Below are 20348 nucleotides of genomic sequence, written 5' to 3'. Positions count from 1 at the left end.
GTACTAATCCAGACCCTCATTGTTCGGGAGAGATTGTTCTGAACCGATGCTAGTGGAGTGCATTCTTCAGTAGGTATTATCAAGCTAGAAAAGCTTTGAAGATGATCCAGAAACTTACTGACTCTTTTGTCTGTGAAGACACCTAGCAAACTAGATACAAAGAGGCCCATCAGCAGAAGTTAGGTAAATTAAATTTTCTCTAAATATTACATTAATACTTCTTTCAACATGAGAAGATAGATGCCATGAGATTAAAACAGTATAACAATGAAACATTATATAATTAGGGAATAATATGTCATTCAGAATCAGATATATCTACAGTCTACATCATCAATTGGTTAGAACAATGATAAGAAAAAATACCAATATAGACAAAGCAAAATAAAAATACAAAATGGTCCTTAGTGCAATGTAGGCATTTCCCAATTCTTCAAAGAATGATTAACAAAACATCTATTTTCATGAAGTTTATGGCACTTTATTACATCCTGTGTGCTTGGGAATTACTCAAACTCTTCAGAGAGCCAGATGCTATGCTGACCACTGGGAGAGAGCACATGGTTCATTTGTGGAAAGCTGTCTTTACTCTAAATCCTTGTGTGTGCCCCTCTCTTTGCCCAAACATAATGCCAATACTTTCTTCTTATTTCTTTAAGGTTTCCCTCCCTATGACATCACAGATAGAAGTCATTTAGATGTCTGATTAAAAATTGGCCCCTTCCTAGTATGAAAGTGATTGGGAATTACCTATCAGGTGTATTAAGGAGGAAGGGGAACACAGAGCTTGGTGGAATTGGGTATAGGAAGCTCAGAGGCAGCTTTCTGAAGGACATTTAGTTCTCCCGTGGTATCCTGTTTGATCGAAAGAACCATCTTGGGTTAAACTACCTTACCAACTCTGCTTTGATAAGCTTCTCCTATTGAATGATTCATTTTAAGCCTTGATACTCTATTTGTCTGAATTAAATTAATGAAAGAACACAGTTCTATGACTCTTTTCCTTCTGGTTTGTATGATGCTTAGTGAAAACCCCTTAATGGCTGTGCATAATATTTATTTTTTTTCTGCATTTGTCAGGTGTTTATATTCTAAGGATGATTAATTTTTGTAAATAAGTCATACATAGCTGATAAATATGAATATTCATTTATATTTCAATTCAATAATGACCAGAAGTATATGATATCTATTTTTTTCTAAAATTCTATTCAGGTCCTTGGCTTCATTAGTTCTTGAGGTTTTTTTCTTTCTTTTTTTGGGGGGGGTAGATTTCTTTAGAACTGATGGGATGAATTGAGGTCCCCCATTATACTTTTATGGTATATTTCTCATATGGTAAATTCTCAAATTTATTTAGTTGTTCCTCTGAATATCCCAGTTGGGTCATTTGGAGATTTTATATGTGTATGTGTGTGTGTGTGTGTGTGTGTGTGTGTGTGTGTGTGTGTAAATTACTGAAAAAATTCATTGTCTATGTTTCCTGTCATCAAACTGTAGTTTTCCTTTCCCCCCTCTTAATTAAATTGTCTTTTTTGCTGTTGCCTTGTATAAGTCACAATTGCTAGTTTTGCTTTTTTTTGTTTACCTGAAGCATAATAAATTTTGCTCCAATAACTTATTTTAACTCTGGGTCTTTATGTTTCCAGTACATTTCTTACAAACAACATATTGTTGAATTTTGCTTTTTAATCCATTCTGCTAACTTTTTCCATTTTATGTGTGACTTCATCTCATTCACATTCAAAATTATGCATGTTTCTTTCCCTTCCTTTTATTCTTTTCTCTATACAGCTCTCTCCATTTATATCCTTATTAGTTTTTTCCCCTCTTTGAACCCTCTCTTTACTAGTCCCTTTCCAAGCTTAAGATTTATTTTACTAAGTACAAATCCTTTCCTGAATATACTCTTCCTATATTTCCCTTTCCCCTTTTTCTGTTCTTATCTCTATCCTTCCTAAGTTCAGTATATTTCTCTTTATATGGATATTGGTGAGTGTTTTTATGGGTTCTGTCCTTTGTCCAATTTAAATGAAAATGAAGTTCAGGTGATGCCTGTTCCTCCCATTACTTCTACAATTACATATATTTTCTACTTATACAACTGGACTATGTTTTTTTTTTTTATCAAATTTCTCTACATTTCCCCCCCCATTTCCCCTAATGTTTTCTCTTCCTCTTTCATTATAGCATCTTCAAATAAAACAAAACTATCTGTGGGACTTCTGCCATAACTAGTTCTATGAAACATTGTGACATTAGGATTTTGAAAGAATTCTTTTAAGATTAATCCCATTAAAATATAAACAATTCATCCTTATAAATAGCCTTCTGGTTACTTTTTATTTTTCTCCTGACTACCAGATTTATATTTTCAAGTTCCTTTTCAGCTCTGATTTTTCATCAGGACTATTTGAAAATCTGTTTCATGTAAATACAGCTTTTTGTCTTTTAGAATTATATTCAATTTTTCCAAGTAAGTTATTTTTGATTAAGGATTTTTGTTTTTCATCTTATGGTTTGATCTTATTCCAAGTTCTCCTTTTCTTTGCCATGATAGTGGCTAAAGCTTATGTGATCCTGATTGTGGTTCTTAGATATTTGAATTCTTTATTTCTGAATGCTTATAGTTGTTATTGGTTTTATTGTCTGAAGCTCTTGATTTTGGCAATGACATGCCAGGGGGTTTTCATTTGGGGATTTCTTTCAGAAAGTGATCAGTGATTCTATTTTAAATTGCTTTCTTGTTCTAATATGTATAGTCAATTATCTTGAATGCCTTCTTGAGATATAATATCTAGCATCTTGGTTTTTCTTTTTTTGGTCCTGGATTTCCATTAATGTTAAGATTTGTAAGTTACATCTCCTTGATTTGTTTCCCACTATTTCCTCATTCTTTTAACTTTGTTTTAAACATTCCTGGAGTAATTAATCTCCATTTCATCTATTCTTATTTTTAGGTAATTTGTTACTAGAGTAAGGTTTTATATCTCTTCTAATTAAGTTGTGGATCCTTTCCCTAATGCTCTCATTTGTTTCATAATATCTTTTTTATAAATCATTTCCTGAAAGAATTCTTCTAAGGAAGCTGTTTTTTTTCTTTAAAATTTAAAATATAATGTTAACAAGAAGACTAAAAAACACAACACAGAGAATATTACTTTATGACTAGATTGGATTGATGCCAGGGTTTCAGATTAGTTTGATAATTAGGGAAAGAAGCTCAATTAACTATACTACTAATAAAAATATCATGGTTATATCAACAGATACAAAAGGTTATTTTAAACTACAATATATTTTCTATTAAAACAAACTAGAAAATAGGAATAAATGACTTTCCTTAAAATGAGTTTATATCTAGAACCAAGAGCTATCATTATTTATAATGAAGATAAACTAGAATTTTTCAATAAATTTAGGGATGAAACAAGAATTTCCATTGCTATCACTTTTTATTTAACATTGTATTTAAAATGATGGTTCTGGTAATAAGCCAAAAAATTAAATAAATAGCTATAATAAAGAAGAAATTAAACCATCGCCTTTTGCATTTATGCTGTTATACTTAAAGATTTCTAAGGAGATAATAAATAAGTAAATAAATGTTTTGAACCAACTAACATGAAATAAATTCTTTTAAAACACCACTGTGTTTGTTTCATGTTAGCTGGAAATAGAAATAGGAAAGAGAAAGGAACTAGAAAAAAATTCTATTTAGATTTACCACAGAATGCTTAAAACAATAGCATCTATCTTCTGAGATACAAATAACTATAAAAACACAACTATAAAAATACTTTTTATAGAAATAAAGACAGTGGTGAGTAATTGTGAAAATATAAATTGTTTGGTATGATGAGTCAATTTAATAAAAATGACAATGCTAAATTATTTTGCTTATTCAATGCCATACCAATCAAACTACTAAAAGATTTCAAGAAAAAAATACAAAATCCATAAGGAAGGTGAAAATATTCAAGAATCTCAAGAGAAATAATGACAAAAGAAATGTACACAAAAGGGACTTAGTATGCTAGACTTCAGGTTATAGTACTACAGCAGTAATTATTAAAAACAATTTGGTACAGATTTAAAAAGTAGAGATTGATATGGGACATATTAGGTACACAACAAACAGATGAAATGTATCTAACACCCTAGTATTCGATAAACATAAAGATCTTAGTGGAATAAAAATTCATTAACTGACAAAACTGTGGAAAAAATTGGAAGCAATATGAAAAAAATAGATGTAGAGCAACATCTTATGCTGAGAAAAGCTCCAAATAGGCTATCTAGATAGAAAAGGTTGTAAACAAAAGGAATTTTTTACTTGCCAGCTTCATGGATAGAAAAGTTTTTGACTAACCAGAGGCTGACAGAAGACAAAATGGGTAATTTTGATTATATTAAATTAGAAAAGGATTGCAAATGAGCAAACAAATATAAAAAAATTAAGATTAAATAGGGAAAATCTGTTGGTTGACAAATTATTAAATAATATGAGCAGGCAGTTCTCAAGGGAAGAAGCCCAGGAGGTTAAGAGTCACATGAAAACATGATTGAAATCACTACCAATTAGAAAAATGCAATTCTGAGAGCTTAACTTCAGACTCATCAGAGAAGCAGAGATGACAAAAAATGGAAAATGATAAATGTTTTTGAAAGACTAGGAGAAAATAGGCATGGTGCATTGTTGGTACACCTGTCAATGAATACAATCCTTCTGGAAAATCATTTGGAATTACAACATAAAATTACTAAATAATACCCAAATATACCACTGCTATGCCTGCCCACAAAAGGGGTTTTTAATAAAAGAAAAAGTTCCTTATTTCTTTAATAGTTCTTCTCAAGGTGGAAAGAAGTTGGAAACTAAGGGGATGTCCATCAACTGAGGAATGACTGAATAAGATGTAGTATATTAATGTGATGGAGTACTATTGTATTGTAAAAATGAGGAAATAGAAGATTTCAAAAAAACATATAAAAATGTCTAAAAGCTTAAATGAATTTCCACAGAGGGATATAAATGGACCAAAAGAAATGTAGGCTAACCAATAGTATTAAAAATGAGTCATTTTGAGGACTTTTATAAACTGATAAAGAATAAATTAAGTAGAATCAAGAGAACATTTTATACAAGAAAAAATACTCTAAAAACAAACAGCTTTTAAAGTTTTAAGATCTAAGATCAATACAGTGATTATGCATGTTATCAGAGGATCAATGAAACAAAAAAAAAGTTATCCATCACCAAGCAGTGATGTTACTTAACAAAGTGATATTACTACTTACAAAGAGGCTGATTAATGCAACATATATATTTTTATGGAATTTGTTTTATATTTGCTAGAAGATTTATTTTTCTCCTCTTTTGTTTCCCAAAAAAATAGGGAGTGGGAGGGAGAGAAAATGTGTTCCTGTTATTTTTTTTCCATAGAGGTAGGGAGTACTGCATGCTACAAATGTGGAATGTGCATGCAGATCAGATTGTTCTTTCAATAGTTTTACTTAACCACTTTATTTTGTTACAGGAGACCTTTCATCAAGCTACAGTAATTTGAAAATGTTTGTAACATAAAAATTTAAATATAAAAACTAACTTTTTTAAGAAAAAAGAAGTTGATATGAGGGAAAAACATTTTAGTTGTAATAATCGCAGTTAAGTGCTAAACAACACTAACATAGAATCTTCTTATAAATCTAGAAATTACTGTAGGCTCTGCATAGAATTTTCTTTCAAGTTTTTGCTAAGAATAGTTTGAAACAATTAATTACAGTGTCTACATGATTTCAAGTAACAAGTCACGGATGGAAGAAATTTATGGAAAATAGTATTTTTTTTTCTTGTAGTTCCTACAAGTAAGGAGGGCTAACTTTGAGGTGAAATAATTATAATTAAAATTCTATTAATCTAAGGAATAAAAGCAGCTTTCATAAGAAACACAAGATCAAACTTATATATAGGGATCAATACTGATATTCATGGGAGGTGAAGACAATGTCTGTACTAAATCAGAACTGATGAAAAGATGCAATTCTACAAGATGAAACCAGGTGCTATTTATTTCCACATTATGCATAATGTATGCAACTTTGCTATAAAGTATAACTGGACTGATGTGTCCAATATTCTATATTCAACTCTAATACTGGATGCTATATACTAATTATTTATGAGTAGTTTATGTATCTAGGATAATTTCTTAATATGCATTCTATTTACAAATTAATGAATGTTTTGGTTTATACCTACATACTGTACCTACAAACCTAGTATGATTTGTAGGGATAGTAATTTTTCACTAGAATGAGAGTGTAAGGGAAATGGGAACTTTGTGCCAGAATATAGGGAGAGGGCACCTCTACTTCTACCTTTGGGGGGCTGATAAATACTTCCTGGAAATGCGTTAGAGTTCAGGTCTATTTTCATAGCATCAGTACTATCTGCACAGCATGTGTGGGAATTAAAAGAATAAATGAAAAGCAAAAACAGTCATTCCAAGTGTAAGAAGGATTCAGCAGGAACTGTATGGGGGTGTTGTATATAGTCTGTATTCTGGGTCTCCAAAGTGAAAGTAACTTATTCACCCTGACCAGGTTACGATTTTCTGTATGGGAGTGGGGAGTAAAGACAACAAGGTGAGTAGATAGAATCTTAGCAGTTGTATAAGTGAGAACTCTTGTTAGTTACACTTATATAGGCTTGATTAACAAAAGAGTTGAAAACATGCTGAGGATTCTTGGAGCATTATTATAAAAGAACCATGACACTCCCTCAGGGAAGAAGCACTGGTAATAGCTAAAGCCCAAGGCAACAGTGACTTGATAAAAAGCAACCACAAAAAGCACCTTTAGAAGGAAGAAAATGTAAGGAATGATGACTGAGAAGGTAGGGCTAAGGATGGCTTTGGGATCATAATATGCAGACATGGGCTAAAAGTGATACTGAAGGGAATTTCTGCCTCTCCAGTTCCAGGGAGGTAGAGTTGCAAGAGTCTGAAGCATGAGTTTCCCAGACAGTTGTTCCCTTCCACACTGGTGGGGAAGTTGCTGGGAGATTGTCCTCATTTTTGTTTTCAGGGTGAGGAAGAAGTCTAAGAAGGATTTCCTTGCTTGGTTTGTCTCTATTTTTATCACAATTAAATTACTGACATTAGATTTTCCAAGTCTACTGGAAGAGAATACATTGGATTAGCAGCTAGAAACATCTTTATATAATTTTTATCAGGTAAACCCAACTTACCAAACCTAGAGCTTGAGAGGTAAGTAGGATGCATGGTCCCTATGTGTTCCTGTACACTTTGCTCATTGTTGTCACTTCTGGTTCATAGAGGATGATGTTAGGACTGTCCCCATGGCACTCTGAATGGACCCCAGATCCTGAATGGACCCCAGATCCTTCCAAGCTCCTGAGGCCACTGCCTCTGTTCACAGAATAATTTGGGAAAGGGGGCAATGCTCATATAACCCTAAGATAATGCCAGCACACACACTGACAAGGTTTTCAGGAAATTTTGAGTTTTAGGATTCTTCTCATTATCTGAGATTCTACATATAAACCAGTATAAACAACAGCACAACTGCTAGAGGTCACTTAATTCTACTACCCTAAGGCATGAGAGTGTGTAAAATCTAAGGACCCCAAATAAATCTCATTAGTTTGTGATAGTGGAAGTATACCACCTAAATAACAGGAGAGTATAACTATCAATACTCTTATTCGACTTAAAAAGACCTACTCTAAGACTGACCTAACAATGATTTTTTTTGACATCAGATCTTATGAACTCTGTCTACTTCCTACAAAGGATATCCCTACTGTGTTCATTAAAAGTTGTTTTTCAATTTATTCAAATCAATGAATTGAGTATTTTTGGTTTTATTTGCTTTTTGAGATAATCAGAGCAATTTCTTTTGTAAATTTGGAAACAATTATGATTTGAAGAAAAGTTGTGCCTCTGGGTATTCCTTCACTTGAATTAAGTCATAGTTCATTTAGCCAAAAAGGACCTTAGAAGTCATGGAATACAATTTTATTCAAAGATTAAAAAAATGAACAACAGGTTAAATAACTTGTAAGAGATCACAGAGAAAGTGGCAGAGTTTAGGTTCTTTGATTACTAAGCTTAGCAGTGTTTTCACAGCATTCTGCAGTCTTCAGATGAGTAGCTTTCTCTGGAAGAGTCTTGGACATTTCTTAAGAGAAAGTACAGAAATAATAAAATTGACAATATAGCACCATATTTTGATCTTGGCCTCAGAGTCTTGTAGTCTATTCCTACTCAACCAGCTTCAGTCTTAATTGTTGAGTACACTATTATTTTCAGATTTTTTGGAACTATGATTTTTAAAAATCTGATATAATTAAAACTGTTCTTTCTATCACATAGAATAACAACATAAACAAGGTGTGATTTTGACTTGTATATTTATGAAGATAGGTTTTTATTTAAATGACAGAAATTATTTTGACCTTAAAAATAATCTCAAAAGCTCAATTTCAATGAATAGCAATATCCAATCCATTAAGACAAAGATGAGTGGATTTAAGTTTAATATCTGTTGTCCTTGAAGAGTTTAAGGAATTCAAAGTCCGAAGATATCAGAATATGTTTTTGCATTCTTGTTTAGGCTACAATTAGTAAAAACAATAATCACCAAATATCACAACATTCATATTAGTAACGTACCAATTCCATTAACTGTTTAAGCTGGCCTATCTCTTCTGGAAGAGATCCAAGCTTGTTGTTACTTGCAATTAAGACTTTGAGAGGGAGACCACACAGGCAGGCTGGCAAAGATGACAGCTGATTGCGACTGCAACAAAAAACAGAATACAAATAAAAATACAATTCATATTATGCTGTATGTCTTTTGTGAGTTACCATCTGGAAAGAAAGCAGTTTATAAAATTAAAAGTTAATCTTTTCTGGATATACTAGCTGTTCAAATGGCAGTATTAAAAAAAAACTTTGAAAAACAAAGTCTAAGTTATTTATTTTTAAAATTTTTATTTAAACACCAAATAGAAGTACATTAGAGAAATATGGCACAGAGGATTCAGCACTAGACCTGGAGTCAAGAAGACTTAAGTTCAAATCTGACTTCAGACACTTATTAGCTGTGTGGCTCTGGACATGTCACTTAACTTTTGTTTGTATCAGTCACCTCCTTGGAAAATGGAGATAATAACAGCACATACCTCACAGAGCTGTTGTGAGGATTCAGTGAAATAATAATGATAAAGCATCAAGCACAGAATTTGGCTCATAATTAGTACATACATTTTCCACTATCATCTTCATCATCTCTTGTCCCTACACTGAAAAACTATTTTCAAAGACACAAAACTCATTTTATCAACCAGAACTCATTTTTTCTCAGTACAGATAGATAACTAAGACCAACAGAAAGGTAGCATAAATTGTTTTTCCCCTGATAACTTACATAAAAAAATTCAAGTTACAAAAACTATTCAGTAAATATGAAAATGATATAATTTTTCATCTAAATCTGAAATACTGAGCAAAGGACTATAATTTTCTAAAAAGTATGTCAATTTCTAACATATTAAAAGTTGGATTTCTACCGAAATGTGAAATAAAGGAAAAATCACCTGATTTGAAGCTAAAGAGCTGAGTCCAAATCCTGCTCCTGTCACTTCCTAGCTGTGTGGCCTTTGGCAAGTCATTGTCTCACCTGTAAAATGAAGGAGTCCAACTGGAAGGCCTTTCAGGTTGCTCTCTTTTTTTTTTTCAGTCCAATATCTATGATCTTATGATCATGTAGTTGCTATAGAGAAGCCTATATTGAAGGCTCAAGAAGAGCACCATTAAAAAAAAAGAAAAAATAGAAAAAACAACTCCCCAAACCTGAAGGCAAAAGTTGTACCTGCTACAAGCAAAAATATTGGGTTATTAGAAGTGGTCATAAGGGCTCCTTCTGATAATTTCCCAGCCAGAGCTTTGCCTAACTGCTCCTCTTAAGGGAGCAGTCTGCCAATTTTCTACAACTGACTCTCAGTTGTATAAGACAGCAGGAAAAAACATGGATAAGTAAAGCCCAGAGACGATCCAAAATTCTTAGTCATTTACCTCAACTTCCTTCCTAAGAAGTCATTTTTCACTCCTAACATGTTAATAATCTAGGTTTGGAAACATTGAATTCTTGGTTAAAGATCACACTGCTAATAAAAAAAAAAGTAGAAACAGAACTCTTGCCACAGTTTGAAGCCAGGTCTTCTCGTGGTTCACTGGTTTAGCACACTTTCTCCTATACTACTTTCTTTCACATTAAGATGATTTGCAAGTATCCATCAAATCCTACTTTGCTGCTATTCTGTCATGTGGCCATGATTCTGGGCACTCAAAGATCATATTTGCAATTGTAACAAAAACTCTATAAGATTCTCCTATATATATATGGAGGATATATGGAGGAGGCATTAGTGTGAGAGGAGTCAAATCATTAAACAATTATTAAACTGGAGTTCCTTCCTGATAACTAAAGTTTGAAGAAACCAATCATTTCAGAAGTTGGAGGCTTTCTTTGGCTATGGTCTATGAAACAAGGTAAAATACAAAAATGGTCTTCAGGCTTTTATGGCCTCATTTGGATTTTGCAAGACAGTGGTAGAAAGGTGGAAAAGGGAACTAAGTCTGCTGAGAAACACCCTTCCATTCTAAGAACTTATACTTTACCAGGGTATCAAAACAATGTACATATAAATAGGATATATAGCGGAACTGATAAAGGTAAAGGAGAGATCAACAAATTGTTCTAAGAAAATTTGAGGAAGGAAAAAGCAATCTCACTTAGGGGAATCATGGAGGGCTTTATGGAAAAGTCAGTCCCTTAGTTAGCTAGACCTTGATTTCATAGAATACATGAAGAATATTTTTATCTCCTCCCCATAAAAATAAAAAAGGTTCCTATATAGCTTTCAGACTGAATGACCAATCTATTTACCACCTCCCTGATTAGATCAAAAATTATATTTCTGTAGTCTGAAGTTTTAGGTATCCTAAGGATTTAATTAAGTAGTCCATGACAGTAAAGAAAAAAAAACCTCCAAAGGTTCACATTTATCATCACTTGAGCAACTAATGAAATTAAACTTAAGAAATCTTTGAATTTTTAATAATAACAACTAGCATTTATATATTGGATCTTGCATTGCAAAACATTGCACATGTGAAATTTCATTTGATTTTAAAGGAACTCTCCAATTTGGTCCCTTGGAGGAAGAAAAAGTACAAGGGTTTTTCCAGTTCTTGACTGTTCCTTCTCCTTTCCCAGCCCCTAGCACCTAGAAAATTATGGAGGATTTTTTTTTTATCTTTCTTTGTATCCCTAGAGGCTAACACAATGCTCAGCACATGATCAGTATTTAATAATTGTTTAATGATTTGATTCACACTAATTCCTCCTCCATATACTCTAAATAATATTTTCCTCAAGTGTGTCACTTCCCTACTCAATAAACTCTATTGGCTTCCTGTTACGTGTTAGATCAAATATCAATTCCTCAGGTTTTAAAGCTTTTTAAAACCTGGCTCCTAGCTGTCTTTCCAGTCTTCTTACATATAATTCTCCCCTACATATTATGTGGATCCAATCATACTATCTATTTGCTGTCCTGTTTACATGAAGCTCCATCTTTCACCTCTGAATGTTTACACTGGCTATTCCTCCTATCTGGAATGTGTTTTTTCACTTCTGCATCTTGGTATTTCTAGTTTTCTTCAAGACTTAACCCAAGAATCACCTTCTATGTGAAACCTGTGCTAATTCCCTCAACTACTATAGCACTCCCTTCCCAAACTGCTTTGTGTTCATTTTCTATATATTATGTAGATACTGTTAAAATAGTCTATTTGTTATTCCTACCTCAAACCTCAACTATATGTTTATATAATTATTATCTCTTATAACAAAATATAAACTCCTTGAGGACACAGTGTTTCATATATAGTAACTTTTTATAAATGCTTGTTGATTATGTGACTCAGTTGGTCAGGTCATTCAGTAAACTTTGGAGCACTTCCCTAGCTGCTGGCCAATACTAAGAAAATTTCTAATATAATGTGATTTAACAATACTTTTCCCAGAGATAAATGATATGGAATATAGTTTAAATTATTTATAGTTTTATCCATTTATAATTTGAGTTAAGATCTGAATAAGGCAATATTCATTCAATGTCTTATGTTTAGATATTTCAAAAATAAGAATATGCAAAAATTCAAGTTAAAACATTTATTAAATATCTGTTAAATGCAAAGACTTTATGCTAGGTACTAGCTGTACACTTTAAAAATAAAGCAAAGCAAAACAAACTTTAGTCCATGTTCACACAAAGTGTACATTCTAAAAGGGAGACACAATTTGTACACAGATAAATATAATTGAAGGTTTGTTCCATTTATCTCCTTATCACCTGTCATCTATATTAGTATAACAGCTTCCCGATTGAACTCCATATCTTGTGTCTCTCTCATTCCAATCTTTTTTTCAATAAAGTGACCAAGGTTAATTTCCTAAAGCACAGGTAGGATCAAATAGAAACTACTGTTTGGCACTGAAAGTAAAGGGGGAAACAGAGCACATTTAAAAGATATTAATTTTAGAGTGAAAAAGAATGGAAACTCATAAATCCCACAAAGCAAAGGGTACTTGTATGTCTGATCTTCCTTATCAATAGAAAGTGAGGAAAGAATTAGTAAGAAGATCAAAAATAGTTAAACTTTACTTATTAAAGATTTAGCTTTAGAATGCTTTACATAATTTCATGGGATAGCTTTTCTTTACTAATTACAGAACACATGCACTATTATTTTATTATATATCTATATCTATCTATCTATCTATCTATCTATCTGTGTGTTTTTAAGTTTTTGCAAGGCAAATGGGGTTAAGTGGCTTTCCAAAGGTCATATACAGCTAGGTAATTATATAGTGTCTGAGGCCAGATTTGAACTCAGGTACTCCTGACTCTAGGGCCTGTGCTCTATCCAGTACACCACCTAGCTGCCCCACATTGCACCACCTAGCTCCCCCTACATGGACTATTATTAAAATTAATTTGAATTTCCTAAGAATATGTCAACTGAAATAAAAATTAAACACTAACCATGTTTTCCTTCAGTACTGGGGGTAAATTTAATTATTAACTATCTAAATTATCTTTGTCTTTTTCTTCCTTTAGATTTTTATTAGAAAAAAAGGAAATTGTAAAGGGAATTTTATAATAGATATATGTTATACTAAAGAGTCAAGTTATAGATTAGTTTTATTCTAAATTAAGAAATTAGTTCAAATTCTTTGACCACATAAGCTGAATAGGTCTTAAACTGTTTTCAGGTAATTCTATTGCCCATTTTATTTGATTTTTAGAATTTGGTTATATTGATTGTTACTTTGAAAACTGTCCTGGCTAGGTGGCACAGTGGATAGAGCACTAGCCCTGGAGTCAGGAGTACCTGCGTTCAAATCCAGCCTCAGACACTTAACAATGACCTAGCTGTGTGGCCTTGAACAAGCCACTTAACCCCCTTTGCCTTGCAAAATCCTTAAAAAAAACCAAAACTGTCCAGATCTTGAATCTGAAAGTAGGAATTCAGGAAGCCTAAGTAAGCCAAAAGGCTAGCTGATGATTTTAAATGTCAGAAATATATATCTCCAAAGCAAGTACTTTGTACTGTTTCAGTTGTTTTCAGTTGTATCTGACTCTTCACAACTCTATTTGGGATTCTTGGCAGAGAAAGTGTAGTGAATTGCCATTTCCTGCTCCAACTCATTTTATTTTGGTTATCTGGAGCTAAATTGCCAAGCAGTCAAACTACTGCAGAGAATGTGAGACTACTGGGCTGCAGAACATATTTTCACCTGAAGGACTATTTTACAGAAAACACATGAAAGGGAGGCACTGACAGTGGTCAGAAGAAATGGTACAAGGATACTTGCAAGGCCTCTCTAAAGAACTATGAAGTCACTCACATGACATGGGAGACATTGGCAAAGGATTGCCCAGCTTGGTGTGCCCACATCAAAGAATGCAATGTGTTCTTTGAAGCAGAGTTGCCATAGCTCAAAAGATACATGAAATCTGTAAGCTTAGTGACATCACATGAAATGTTTATATGGACTATTTGTGCCTAACTTGTGGTATAGCTTTCTAAGCTTGTATTGGTCTGATCAGTCACAGTCCAACACACTTTTACACTGACTCCAACAAAGTAATGTCATTTTGGTCCTCTTTGAGAATGGAGAACAACCACCATAATCAATCAAACCATATTTTCCAGCTGTATAGTTATGGACACTTAGACAAACCTTATTTTAAAATGCACAAGAATAAAAAAGATCAACTGTAATTATTATGTACATGGTATTGTGCACATCATAAAAAGGCATTATATTTAATGCCTCTGATTTGAATTTTATGTTAAAGGAATTATATAACAGACTGGGATTTTGCGTTTTTGTAATATAATTTTATTATACTTTCTCTTTGTTTCTGTCTCTTTGTCTCTGACTGTCTCTCAGATCTGACTCTCAGATTAAACAATATTCTTGCTTAGAAAGAGTAGAGGATTGACCTAGGCAGAACAACTCAGTTCACAGTCAAAACATAGTGAATGTTTAAAGAAACTCCAACTTTAGGCTTATAAATAGAGCTGCCCAAGTCTTTCCACTGTGCATACCTGCACCATATTTGGGCTGTTGCAACAGAACCAGTTTCCCACAGCATCAGTCCATAAACCTTCCCAGAGTATAAATAAACTACTGCTTAAAATATTTAAATTCATTTTGTATCCAAGTCTTTCAACAACTACTTCAAAAAATATTTGTTGTTAATAAACTTCACACTATTAAAGTCAGTGACAACTTGACCCTTTCTCAGTCATTTAGTTGATCCATTTCCGCTCCTATTTTCCTTAGGGCAAAATGACAAAATGGACTGTGTTTTTCCCCCAAATAGAATTTTTTTTGTTAATTTTTCTAAATTACTTGAGAATTATTTTTATATTTCCTTTTTCATATTAAAAGCTAAAGCAAATTATTGTTATTAGAGGATACTTTAAAGCCAAATGAAGTTAACTCTACTGATGGTAGGAATAAAATTTACCTGACTCTCCTTCCAGGAAAACCCTTGAGAACAGCAGTGGTTTTATAGTTTGGATTTACCTAGTTGAAACAGTTACTAAGTAAGAGGCTAATTATTAAATCAGCCTTCAAACAAATCTAAGCCAGAGTCAATTACTATTTAATCATGGAGTATAGATTAAACACTGGCTAATTTGCATTGGAGATTAACTTCTATTTTTTGTCCCTCTCCTGGCCAGATGACTGCCTACCATAATTTTGAATTATTTTATTTTTAAAACTTATTTTTAAATTTTTTTATTAAAGCTTGTCTTTCACATTCATTTCCCAGATATGTACTGCCAAATATCTCCCCTACTACTTCCCTCCAAAAAAAAAAAAAACTCTATCCTTGTCAAAAAGAAAAATATTTCAGCAAAACAAAGTAACCACATATGGTAGCATATGCAACATTCTACAATTACAGCACTGCCTTTCCTTCTAACCCACCAAGGAAGAGAGTGTCATGATTCATTTTATAGGAACCAAAGTGGTCACTGCAAGGAATGAATGCATTTAAAAAAAATTTATTAAAGCACCTGCAAAACAATGTGTTAAAATAAGGAGGACTCAAACAGAAAAGTGAGATTAGTTACTGCTATGGAATACTTCACCCTTTAATTGAAAGAGACAACATATAGGACGATTCAACTGCAGGAAAGGTAGAAAGGCACAATGACACAATACAAGCTTGGAAGGCTATACCACAAGTCAGGCACAAATAGTCCATATATATTGATAGCAGTAGAGAAGAAGGGAAGTCCCAGGGGTCTTTGATTGTTAAGGTAAATGGCCACACCTGGGAATCTGAAGGACAAAACAGCAGAACAAATGCTAAGGCTTGGTCAAGCACCCCTGGCCTCAGTGGCAGGACAGGTGGTAAGATCTGATGATTTATCATATATAACCATAAGAATTAGAATCTTTACTTTTCTGGCCCTGGGACTTCTCTGAGCCTCATTTCCTTATCTATAAAATAGGAAAGTTGGGCTAGATGGCCCCTAAGTCCTTTTCAATTCTAAATCTATGAATATTATTCCAGTATAACACAATCCTTAATCTGCTGTGGTATTATAGATTAAATATGGTAAAACTCATTTCAATTTCTATTAGTTTTTAATCTAACACTAGAATTCATACAATCATATCACATATATCTATCTTTACTGGTCCCACTGCACAATAACATGAATGATCATATTTCTATTTATATTTTTACAATGTCTTTTCAGCATTCAAATTGCACACACATTTAACTGGAATTCTCTGAATTCTTTCATTCTTTATTTCCCTTAGTCTACCATTTAAACTATGGAGTTTTCCAAGACAGAAAGTTCCAAATAGAATTAGTTGATATCTTTGCCATTAAGTCTTTAGGTACTACATGGCTATACATTGACAGAATAATTGTAATTCTTGACACTGTAGGGTTTGGAACCAAATTTATTCAATTCTTGTTTTCTTCTGTGGAAGAAGTATTAAATCTCAAGTTCTTTGGTCTTTTATTCATTTCTCCAATCATTTAATTCCTGCTGTTTTGCTTAGTTTTTGATACGGGGAGTCAAGTAAATGTGATCCATCAGCAGTTTATAGTCTAGTTAAGAAGATAAATATACCATATGTACACAGTTTATATTATAATATGAGGTAACAACATAAGGTATCATATAACTAATTACCAAAAAAGAACAACAGAGATAGCAGACACCAAAGGTTAAGGTAGAGATCAGTACAGGATTCAGAACTCAATAAATCTAGATCGTAGATTTCAGATTGATTTATCTTCAACCAATCAATAAATATTTATTAATTCTTCACTATATGCTAAGCATTGTTAAATTCTGATACAAATAAAGGCAAAAAAACCTACTGTCATTAAATATTATCTCCTAATCCCTACCCCACATTTTATAGATGAGGAAAAACTGATGCCTAGAAAAGTAAACCATGATGTCCACAATCAGAAATACAGGAAATAAGGACAGCTAGGTGGCTCAGTGAATAGAGCACTGGAGTCAGGAGTACCTGTGTTCAAATTTGGCCTCAGACACTTAATAATTACCTAGCTGTGAGACCTTGGGCAAGTCACTTAACCCCTTTTTGCCTTACAAAAAACGTCCTATAGAAATACAGGAAATAGAAGAGCCAGCATTTGAATTCCTTTCAGTGCTGATTTAATTGTATCGTTCATTAAGTGAGATGTGCTGGATTTTAAAAAATAAGTAGGACTTGGAGAGATGGAAAGATATTCTGGAAACAAAGGAAAGCTTGTAGTCAACAATAAGCACAACAACGTTGAGATATGATGAGGAGATTTTCATGATTAGATAGGAGAGTTCCTTAGGGAACAGGAACAAGGTTAGTTAGGTAGAGTGGACCAAATCATGGAAGGCCTTTAATACCATGCTTATCACAGCATCTGTAGTGGTGACATAGTATGATTTGATTTTTAATGTTTCAAAAGCTAGTTGCTCCCTAGATAAGTAAGCAAAATTACAAAGGATGTGCATTTTTATTTGTGAGTGTGCCTCTCTCTCTAGAGGCCCAAGGTTTCACTGCTTTCTAACTGTCCAAATATCCTGATGGAGCATCCTGCCTTGGCATCCTCCTACTGCTCTTGGTTCTCTATTCTCTGTCTACACTCTCACTTTTGATGACTTTATCAGTTGTCATGAGTTCAAATTATTATCTCAATTTAAGTTCAATTATCATTTCTAAGTGCTTCCTAAATCAAGCTGTTTTCATTGGTTCCATCTTCTCCTTAATTCTATTTTCCAAATCACCCCTCTACACTTCCCCCCCTACTCTCTACTACTTTACTCTATTTCTGAGGAACCATTGTAAATATCAACCTTTCTACTTGTGTCTTTGAATTTTTTTTTCTGTATTGTCACCTCTGGAGGTTTGTTCATTCAGTCATCCATCCTCTCTCACTAATTTTCAATCTCTTTAACTATTTGCTCCTTTTTCCCAATCAATCAGTACATTAACTGAGCATTTTAAGGGGCAGCTAGATGGCGAAGTGAGCAGAGCATTGGCCCTGAAGTCAGGAGGATCTGACTTCAAATCAGGCCATGAACATTTCCTAACTGTGTGACCTCGGGCAAATCCCTTAAGCCTTATTTTCTCACATCCAGGGCTATCTCCAGTCATCTTGATTCATATCTGGCCACTGGACCCAGATGGCTCTGGAGGAGAAAGTGAGGACTGTGACTTAGCACAGCATCCCCTCACTCAAATCCAATTCAGGTGTATGCCAAGGCATCACCTCCCTGAAATCATGGTCTTGTTTAAGAATGAAGGACAAAAAATAATCATTAAGCATTTACTTTATGCCAGACAAGCACTGGAAATATAAAAGAGGCAAAAGACATTTACTGTTCTCAAGGAGCTTACAATCTAATGAGAGACATAATAAAAATGTACAACCAAGTATATACAAGATGATTAAGAAATAATGAAAAGAGCAGAAGGCACTATATCAGACTGCTAACTTAGGAAAGGGATAGGGGAGGGATAGAATTTGAAACTCAAAACTTTAAAAAATGTTAAAAATTATTTTAACATGTGATTGGGAAAAATAAAATATTTATAAAAGATTAATTATATGTAAGTATATACATATATGTTTATATATAATATAAAATGTTATTTATGTAAGCCTTGAGAAGAGCTTATTGCAGAAGATGAGATTATAGTTGGAACTAAGAGTTGAGAGAGAGAATGTCTTATACCCAGAATAGCAAGGAGGCCAGTGTCACCGGATGGTGGGGGGTAAGGTTTAAGAATAATGGAAAGGAAGAAAGGTCTTTGATAATGAAGGGATCTAAATGCCAAACAGAAGATTTTATATTTGGTCATGAAGGTGATAAGGAGCCCCTTGAATTTTTTAAGTATGGGGGTGACATAGTTGAACTTTTACTTTAGGGAAATCATTTTAATGGTTGAATGTAGGATGAATTAGAGTGGCAAGAGATTTGAGGCAAGCAAACCCATCAGCAGGCTATTACAATAGTCCATGCATGAGGTGATGATGGTCTGAATAGACTGGTAGCATTATTGGAGAGGAGAAGGGGGAGTATTTGAGAAATGTTATAAAGGTGAAAGAGAAAGACTGTTAGTGGGAAGATTGGATACTATGGATGAGAGACAGTGAAGAGTCAAATATGGACTTCCAGCCAAGATGGCAGAGAGAAGACAGGCACAGTTCTAAAGTCTCCTGATCTCTTCCCCATCTATCACATGAAACAAACCTCTTAAAAGAAATCCGAACCAGGAAACCCAGAAAGAAAAGCCAGGAGAGGAACATCTACCTCAGGATTTGTCTCCCGCAGCAGCCTTGGCTGAGTACCGGAGGGTGAGTCTGGGCTCTGAGGGAGGATCAGCCCAGGACCAGCCAGATTAACAGCTGAATTGGAACCAGGAGTCTGAGGGCCTGAGAGCCAGACCTGCTGGATCAGCAGTGGGGCTGGATGAAAGGGGCTTGGGTCTGCAGGGAAGCAGAGGCACTGGTGTTGGTGCTGCCCCCTGGAGCTTGGGGAAGGGGCTGCGGGGAGAGGTCTGGTGCAGGAGAGCTGGGGACACCATCTCTGGGCTCCTCGGGTCTGAGGAACTCTCCATTGCACTGCCCCCTCCTCTAAAACAAACAATTGCAAACTAATTCTGCCTCAGGCCCAGGTGTGTGAGCAAAAGAACCAGCCCAGCAGAGGAATGACCTCAGGCCAGGGTAAAGTCCACCACTGACTGAAGGCAAAAGAATTCAATAACTCCAATTCCTTCTCTCAAGCAAAGGGAGAAGGCCTCTCTCAACCAAGGTCATAGACACTCCAGAGAAAGCAACCAGCACCTCCTAATGGCCAGCCAGAGAAACTGCACGCAGTAAAGCCTTTGGTGATCCCAAGCCCAGGTGAACCAGCCCCCCCCCCCCCAACTCAAGGTCTTAGCATAATGAAGAAGGGTAAGTGGAAAGGTGGATCCATAGAAAAATTCCTGGAAGGGAAAGACCCCAACTCAGAGAGACCTGGAACCTCTGAGGAGAATATAATCTGGATCCAGCACAGAAAGACTTCCTTGAAGAAATAAGGAAGGAGCTTAAAAATCTGGGAGAGACAATTAATACCTTGCAACAAAAAACCAAAATCTTAGAAAGTACAATAATTGGACAAACACAAAAGGAGAGAATAAATATCTCA

At 34.2% G+C, this 20348-nt stretch overlaps 1 protein-coding gene across 5 annotated transcripts in view; it reads right to left on the bottom strand.

Annotated features, from left to right (window-relative positions):
- Nucleotides 1–20348, bottom strand: part of LRCH1 (leucine rich repeats and calponin homology domain containing 1) — a 248650-nt gene that overhangs the window by 90383 nt on the left and 137919 nt on the right. For all 5 annotated transcript variants that reach the window (XM_074217106.1, XM_074217103.1, XM_074217105.1 and 2 more), the window contains exon 3: nucleotides 8700–8826. In XM_074217106.1, coding sequence (XP_074073207.1) covers nucleotides 8700–8826 — 127 coding nt within the window. The remainder of the gene's footprint in view (nucleotides 1–8699; nucleotides 8827–20348) is intronic.

This window comes from Macrotis lagotis, chromosome 1, assembly GCF_037893015.1.
Source record: "Macrotis lagotis isolate mMagLag1 chromosome 1, bilby.v1.9.chrom.fasta, whole genome shotgun sequence".
In the NCBI taxonomy this organism is placed as follows: Eukaryota; Metazoa; Chordata; class Mammalia; order Peramelemorphia; family Peramelidae; genus Macrotis; species Macrotis lagotis.
This window is presented reverse-complemented; position numbering and strand designations above follow the sequence as displayed.